We start from the raw sequence: 8973 nt of genomic DNA, 5'->3' as shown, positions 1-8973 counted from the left end.
ACTGGCTCCCGTAGGATTTTCGAGCGAGATCATTGCCAGTGCCCCTGGACTGGCTTGTGCAGGTGGCACATAAAAGACACCATTTCGAGCGTGGCCGTTTTGGTGCGGGTGACACGTAAAAGCACCCACTACACTCTCTGAGTGGTTGGCGTTAGGAAGGGCATCCAGCTGTAGAAACTCTGCCAAATTAGACTGGAGCCTGGTGTTGCCATCCGGTTTCACCAGTCCTCAGTCAAATCGTCCAACCCATGCTAGCATGGAAAGCGGACGTTAAACGATGATGATGATGATATATATATAGCTATAAAAAATTGGAGGAGAATATGCGGCGGAATATGCAGTATATTGGATAGATACTATCCCTTAGTGGGTTGAATCCTCAACCCCTAACTCTCTTGCATTATATATATATATTTGATGGGCTTCTTCCAGTTTCCGTCTACCAAATCCACTCACAAAGCTTTGGCCGGCCTGAGGCTATAGTAGAAGACACTTACCGAAGGTGCCATGCAGTGGCACCATAGCGCCTCATCGCTGTACAACATTTCAAGGCTGCCTGCACGGATTTCAAGCCTCTGCCTCCTTCATCTCTTTTGTTTTTGGTGGTGGAACCTTTTGATATCACTGTTTTTGTGGGAATTTCCATTTGATGTCAGGATCATGCCAGATTTTAATGTCTATGGAATGGATTTCCTCTGCAGACCAGTCAAGTATCCCAGACGTTGGTACCAACACTGGTACTGCAAATGCAAAAACTGTCGCTCCTACTGCCATGTTGTACATATGTGTATTTGTGTTTGTACCCCACTACTTGACAACTGGTGTTTGTTTGTTTACATCCCAGTAACGTAGGATTTCGACAAAAGAGGCTGTTAGAATAAGTACCAAACTTCAAAGATATGTATAGGAGCAATTTGCTCAACAAAACCATTCAAGTCTGTAACCCATCATGGTTATAATCTGATAACTGGAACAAGTAAAAGCTAAAAGATGAAAAATAATGAAACAACATTATCAAAATCTATGGAATTCTTAATTACATTCCAGTTGATTTGAACATGAATATGCTTACCACTGTTCTGTTTTGTCACAGGAAAATAGTTCCTCCTTTATGACGAATATGTGTTCACAACACACTCAGTTCATTAGCACAAGAGATTCTGGGACCCCCAGTGTTTTGACATTGTTGTCTCATTAGCCAGAAGCACCCCCAGACCAATGATTCTAACAAGAGCTGATACTCTTGTTTAAACATCAGTGAACAGTTTGGGTGTTGATCTGTGCTAATATTTGCCAACTGAGAATAAACCATCATATGCATGATGAACAGTGTCCTATGTGCCTCTATTTCAAGTTCACATCACAGAGCATTGCTTCCTTTCTCATAAATCCATCATTCGGACATTCTAGTAATACAGTGGGATTTCTTTAATAGTCTAGCCCTTCCTCTACTAACAATCACTCTTTGTGATTAATCAAAAGAAACCAATAATAATTATCTAAACCCTTTTGTTACCAATCCGGCTGAAACCACCTCTGACTCTGTAGTACAAATCTCTTGTTTTCATAAGTTTTGAATTAAAATCTTCCACCAAACCTTAGTCACAATTTATGTTCCTAACACTAGCTGAATGATAACTAAGTTATTTTACTAAATTCTTTGTTTTATTTAAAGTAATTGAAAGAAACACAGAGCATCTCAACAGAAATACAGTAATGAAAGGGTTAAAACTTGAGTGTTTAAACAACTTCTTCTGTTTCATGTATGAATATGATTTTCAATTTGTTTTTATAAGGTATACTGAATGAATTTCTTTAAAGCAGAGCACAGAAACAATGAAGATTTTGGAGAGCTTTGGGGCAGAAGTACTTTTCCGGATTCTTTTCTTCCTATTGTATTTGTAAGTTGATAAATACTCAGTGTTGTTTTTTTTCTCTCATGTGCATGCTAGCATGTGCGTCCACAGACACTCTCACACTACCATCGTCATCAACGTTGCCATCATCATCATCATACATCTCTTCTTTTCCTTACTGGCATCAATAGGATGTTTCTCATAGAGCCTCATCACTTTCCTCACCTCTGATACAAACAGCAACTGAGAAAACCTGCCAAATTTGTTTCTTATTTCTTTATTGCCCGCAAGGGGCTAAACATAGAGGGGACAAACAAGGACAGACAAAGGGATTAAGTCGATTACATCGACCCCAGTACGTAACTGGTACTTAATTTATCGACCCTGAAAGGATGAAAAGCAAAGTCGACCTCGGCGGAATTTGAACTCAGAATGTAACGACAGATAAAATACCGCTAAGCATTTCACCCGGCGCTCTACCGATTCTGTCAACTTGCTGTACCACATAGCATATGTTGTATCACATAACATATGTTGTATCACATGACATATGTTGTATCACATAACATGTGTTGTATCACATAACATATGTTGTATCACATGACATATGTTGTATCACATGACATATGTTGTATCACATGACATATGTTGTATCACATGGTTTTTGGTGGCTTCAAAGTAGGATTAAACAGACTAATTTTGTCATATTTACAACTCAAAATTTGCTTATATCTTTCTGTAAAGATACCTGAGCAGAACAGAAAGTTAGTTTTTGAAATGTAATCAAGATTGTGAATGGCTCAACCCATTTACATAATGTTACAAAGTTGATAGCATTGTAATAATTACTCTAGTGTCAATTAGGTGTAAGTTGTAAATAGATATATGTTTATAAAACCTGTAACCACATGGTTCTGGGTTCAGTCCCACTGTGTGGTACCTTGGCAAGTGTCTTCTACTATAGCTGCAGGCTGACCAAAGCCTTGTGAGTGGATTTGGTAGATGGAGACTGAAAGAAACCCATTGTACATATATATATGTATTTGTGTGTCTGTGTTATCCCTCCTCCATCACTTGACAACCGAAGTTGGTGTGTTTATATCCATATAACTTAGTGGTTCGGCAAAAGTCTCTGATAAAATAAGTACCAGGCTTACAGAGAATAAGTCTTGTGGGTGATTTGTTTGACTAAAGAATAAAAGAATATACCCATGCCATATCAGTACCAGTAATTCTTGTTCTTGTGTTCATTTTTCTCTGCTGGTATGGGTTGGTCTGGCTTGCAGCACAGAATGTCATCTAATTATCTTACTCCTGCACCATCTTATCAGTGAGACTCAACATCTTCAGCACTAATTTTACCACTTTTTTCCATTATCACAATCTTCCTCTGCCATGGCTGTTGTCCTCTGTCGACCCATAGCAATTTGTCATCCAACACTCATCATTTCTTCCCATCATGTCTTTAGACCAGTTCAGCATCACTTGTGCTACGTATATTTTAGTCTTACAACACACATATTTACTACCCAAACAGTCTCTTGACTCCTTCCTGTTTTGTTTTTCAATATGGCACATTTAGTGTATAATACTTTGCCTCATCTTAATATTACTAAAACTTTTGGAAGATGTTTGTTTGTTCCCGAAATATCTCAGAAACAGTATATTTTATCTTAATTTTTTTTACATATTTATTTTCATGCTTACTTTAATGCAGTGCAGTATAAGGTTTTGTGATATTTGGACCTCTGTTTATTAATGAAAACGATTAAACACAATTTTTGTATGTTATTTCTTGGTGAAGAAAAACAAAAAAACACGGCTTCCCTGACGTCAACACATATAATGAATGTCATGGCATGTGATTCAACACAAACATATGTATACTATCTGTGACATATACACACACAGTCATCACACTCTCTATCACTCTCTAAGGAAAAAAAATGTTGACTTTCACCCCTTCCTTTCTCATTCATATGTTGTGATGGAGAAAAACAAAAGAGAAAGAATGTTTCTATTTTGTCGGTGAACAGGTCACGGTTTCAGAGTGACAAAAATATTTTGACACAAATCAAATTCAAATGTTGAAGTGAAACTAATGGTTTTTGTGTGTTCTTAAATGGCTTACAAACATCTTCCACATTGCAATTGTTTTTGTTTCAGCACACGATCTCAAATCAAGTCACTTGCTATGCTAGTACGTCTCCGTAATATTTTAACCATTTAGAAATATTTTTAAGTGAATGTGATTACAAAAATGTAAGTTGTTTGTACAGTAAGTATTTATATTTTAGCTTTATTTGAGCAGACAATATTTTAATGTTTTATTTTTAAGTGAATACCATTACAAGAATGTTTTTGGTATATTTAGAAAATATTTTCAAGTGAAAATGGCTAAAAATATGGTGAATATTTCATAAAAGACCCGTTCGTAAACCGTAACAGCTATTTGTGGTAAAGGACCTGAAATACCTGTTACCTTGTAGCCGGGCGTGCAAGAAATAGCAGCCAAATCTTACCTTTTGGAGGAAAGGAGCTGTTTACGCATGATTAAGCATGCGAAATAACCTTGAAAAGAAAATATAAATTAACCCATAAAACAAAACTCCATTGCTGGGAAACTCGGAGTTTCCTTGTGATCCAACTGGTCACGGGTTGTCTAGTTTCTTTCTAATCCCTGTCAAATCTATATTTAGCATTCACATTTCACTCTTATACATCATTACATTGCTTATGTATGCTTTATGTATTAAGGAGGGGGCATAACTCTCTGTTGCTGACCTGTAATAGTTGCATAAATTTCCTTCAGTTCTTTTCTTAGACCCTGTTACTTCCACAATCACTTCCAGAAAACATTCAACTATCTCTGGGGATCATATATGAGTAGCTCTACTTTTGATTGCATTAATCAATTACTAATATTTTAATTATTTTGTTAAGTACTTACCATATAAATGAACTGAAAATAAATTCAAAGAGAAGGTAAAGCCACAAAATATGCTTAATTTATTTCGTTATTTGTTAATTCTACTGTAATCTGTTTTTTTTCTTTCTTTTTGCTATTGTAGATACACAGATAATCTGAAGCCATTTGAAAGACATATTCAACCAGAAGAATTATGGTTGTATAAGAATCCTGAAACTCCCAGTTATATTCCGGTTAAATTTTTGTGGGTTGGTTTTCAAATGTCCTCATTTCTTTTTACAGAATCACACCTTTTCAGATTAGAGATGTCACATATATTTCTGATTTTCCTTCCTACTTATATTTATTAATACATATATTTAGAGTGTAGCATTTTATTTCTAAGGAACTAAATGTGAACATGTTATTATCCAAACTGGGACTAAACAACCAACTAGATGATATGAGGGGGTAATGAAAAGTTCCTGGCTTTAAGGGCATTGCAAAAGGCCTGGTTGGAGGCCCAACCTTCTGAGTTCTTTTACAGGGCTTAGAAAAACTGAAGGACCACTGCAATAAGTGTGTGAATCTGAGAGGGGAATATGTTGGATAAATTCATAATTAACCGATCCTCATCCTGTATTTTCTTTTACCCAAAGCCAGGAACTTTTTAGTACCCCATCATATATTAGAACAAAAAGTGAGAATTAAGATTTCTTTGCTCAACTCAACATTTATGTAATTTCTATATTTTACAGGTCATTGTAACTATTTTACCTTTAGTTTCAATTGTGTCTGCTTATATCAGGAACAGAAATAAAACAGATGTGACATGTGCTGTTTTGGGTAAGAGTCGTTTGATAATACAGTTGATAATTTTGATCTCCTTTTTACAACATTTGTCTTCCATTCCATTCTATGATTTCTATTATTCACATTCATATTATTGTCTCAAAGTATTCATTTGAGATGATGTTTTGACCAAAGCATTAGTGTTAGACTAAAATGCCTTGTAATAATTAAGTTAGTCTATTTATGGTCTGAATTCAAATCCTGCCAGAGTTATGAAAAAATATACCAGTCATGTACTGGAGCTGATTTGATCAACTATCATCACCTCCAAAATCTAAGGCCTTGTGCTTAAGTTAATATAAATATTCATTGTTTTGGACGAATACCTTGTGGTAATTACTTATAAGTGTGAATCTGAGAGGGGAATATGTTTTTCTTTACATTCTAAGTTCAAATCCCACAAGGTTATCTTTATCTGTTCAGGTGTTGATAAAATAAAGTACCTCTCAAGTACTCGGTCTGTTTAATTGACTGTTGCCTAGTGACCAAATCTGTGGCCTTGTTTACCAGAAATTACAGTTTATGTCATTGTGACCAGCTAAAAACATGAATTTACCTTTATTTATTTTTATCTTGCAGGTGTGACTTTATCTATATTCTTTACTGCTTCTCTTACAAATGTGATAAAAATCATTTTTGGACGGTAAGTAGATCTTTCTCTATATATCTGTGTGAATGCATATATATAGGTGTGTTGGGTGTGTGTGTGTGTGTGTGTGTGTGTGTGTGCACATGAAGGTGTGTGTGGTTGGGGGTTGCATATATGTGTATGTATGTGTGATTGCATATTATGTGTGTGTACTATATAAATGAGAGTGTATGTATGTGTGTTTAGCCTCCTAAGGCTCTGAAACAGTGTGTCCAGAAGGAAACAAAAATTTGATTCTCAAAATCTGCATCCTAAAGAGAAGGTTTCTGGTAATAATCAAAAAACATAATTTGTTATATTAAATAACTCTACTTTCAAATCAACATCTCCATCAGGCTCTCTCTCTCTCTCTCTTTAGCCTTCCCCTCTCTCTATACATTTACCTCACTCTCTATAACTCTGTCTGTATATGTATCATCTCTCATGCATGCTGTTCCCCCCTCTCTCTCTCTTTGTATGACATACTTGCTTTCATTCTGTTTAAAACCTTGTCTTGTAACGTTTATTTTCATTTTATGAAACACAAATATCACGTAGAAAAGGCTATTCCCCATTGTTTTTTAAGTTGGCCAAAATTGGTCTGGAGGGGGAGCGAGGGGAAATTCATAAATTCTCAAAAATTCTTTTCATAAAAAGCTTCCCCCTCCCCCGTCATTTTTCCAAGATTATGGTGAAAAAACAAAAATTGAAAAAATCCTCGTCAAAACAGAGAAAATTGAAAGTTAGCCAAAGCATTCTAGTGTTGAAATCGCCCAGCAATGATGAGTTATTCAGCTAATACGCATACACACACACACACACACACACACACTAGCAAACGCACCTGTCCTTTGGACGGTTTAAGTTGCTTTGGTGGTATTTTTTTCACCAAATAATTGGACCACCAAGGAGGTTTATGAGAAGCACAGCAATCTGTTTCCAATTAACCTAGGAATGGAAAACCAAACTTGAAGGCTGGTTCTTGTGGAGGTCGTTGCATTTTAATGATCATAGGACATATAAGTTTGCAAGGGATGCAAAGTAGAGCTGCTAAAGTGTTTTGGGAGTAGATTACGGATAATGACTACAAAATATAGTTGTTTTACATGAAAGCGAAATTTCTTGTCAGAAACAGGAACATAAATGGTGTAATGAACCGTTCCTTTGCAAGTGTCATTGTGTTATTCTAACCACTTGTATCTGCTATTTGAAGCCGAGTCCAGTAATTTTCTTGTTTGCTCTTCTCATCCGCTGTACACTTGTGAAATGATATGGCTTCAACTTTAGAATTTCCTGCACCTCACCTCCTGCTTATGTGAGGCTGTTGACTTCTTTGGTCTTTGAGTAATCCTTTGACAAATGCCTTGAATAACTTCCAGCATCCAAACCTGAAGGATCTCTTTGTTTTGGGGTGTTGTGTACTAACCCCTTAGCATGCCACTTCTTAACCAACATTTGTATCATTGCCAGTAAACTTTTACTTGGAAACTTCAAAAATTTCTTGTGTTTGCTTAACAGGACCTGCTCTCAAATATGCTTCCACACTGTCCATTCTTTCTGCTATTGAATATGTCATCTTGCAGAAGAAGCTAGAGATGTTCACACATTGTAATTTTACAATTGACTAATGTGGTGAGAATATAGTGAGGATAATGTTGGCTCTCCATTGCTTACGATGTCGAGGGATCCAGTTGACCCGATCAACGGAACAGCCTGCTCGTGAAATTAACGTGCAAGTGGCGGAGCACTCCACAGACGCATATACCCTTAACGTAGTTCTCGGGGATATTCAGCGTGACACAGTGTGACAAGGCTGACCCTTTGAATTACAGGCACAACAGAAACAGGAAGAAAGTTGTGGTGGAAGCGTACAGCAGGGTTCGCCACCATCCCCTGCCGGAGCCTCGTGGAGCTTTAGGTGTTTTTGCTCAATAAACACTCACAACGGCCGGTCTGGAAATCGAAATCGCGATCCTATGACCGCAAGTCCGCTGCCCTAACCATTGGGCCATTGCGCCTCCACAGTGAGGATAATGTAGCAAACAGTCAGCTAGTGTGCCATCTTTGTTCAGCAGTTACAAGCAGTCAGACGACACTTGCAAATGAATGGCTAAGTGTTTCTACATATGTAAATTTATGTCTGTATTTATGCTGTACTACAGAACCCAAGCTACTATTTTGTGCGCTCCCTTTGTATTACTTGGAATTATTAAATGAGACATAAACTCTACACAAATGTTAAAATGAATTTTCTTTCTGTTGATTTAAAAAAAAAATATTCCTTTTGTTTCTGTTAGGCCCCGTCCTGACTTCTATTGGCGGTGTTTCCCTGATGGGAAATTCGTTGCTGGCATGTTGTGTACAGGTTTACAGGAGAAAATCACTGAAGGTCGGAAAAGCTTTCCAAGTGGACATTCCTCAAGTGAGTAAATTTCTGAAAGGATTAACTTAATTTAGAAGTGAAACAGTAGAATCCATGGAAACTAGTGATATGTATGTTATATCTATATCAGTCTATATTTTGCACATTTATGTGTATATATCCATATTAAAATATATACATTTATGCATGAATCTCTGTCGACATGTCTACATATGTGTATGTTTGTGTATGTGTGTATATACAATATATATATGCATGTGTGTGTATAAGTGCGTATATATTTATATATATATATAATGTTAAATGATGATGATGATATATATATATATATATATATATATATATA

At 36.4% G+C, this 8973-nt stretch overlaps 1 protein-coding gene across 8 annotated transcripts in view; it reads left to right on the top strand.

Annotated features, from left to right (window-relative positions):
* LOC106867752 (phospholipid phosphatase 4) overlaps nt 1-8973 on the top strand; it is a 27372-nt gene that overhangs the window by 5143 nt on the left and 13256 nt on the right. For 6 of the 8 annotated variants that reach the window (XM_052975694.1, XM_052975693.1, XM_052975692.1 and 3 more), the window contains exons 3-7: nt 1825-1901; nt 4928-5033; nt 5523-5610; nt 6196-6259; nt 8542-8666. In XM_052975694.1, the coding sequence (XP_052831654.1) occupies nt 1837-1901; nt 4928-5033; nt 5523-5610; nt 6196-6259; nt 8542-8666 (448 nt within the window). In that variant the 5' untranslated portion in view covers nt 1825-1836. Of the gene's footprint in view, nt 1-1796; nt 1902-4927; nt 5034-5522; nt 5611-6195; nt 6260-8541; nt 8667-8973 lie in introns of all 8 variants that reach the window. The other 2 variants (XM_014912717.2, XM_014912716.2) reach the window with 2 other exon arrangements.

Source organism: Octopus bimaculoides, chromosome 22 (genome assembly GCF_001194135.2).
Source record: "Octopus bimaculoides isolate UCB-OBI-ISO-001 chromosome 22, ASM119413v2, whole genome shotgun sequence".
NCBI lineage: Eukaryota > Metazoa > Mollusca > Cephalopoda > Octopoda > Octopodidae > Octopus > Octopus bimaculoides.
This window is presented reverse-complemented; position numbering and strand designations above follow the sequence as displayed.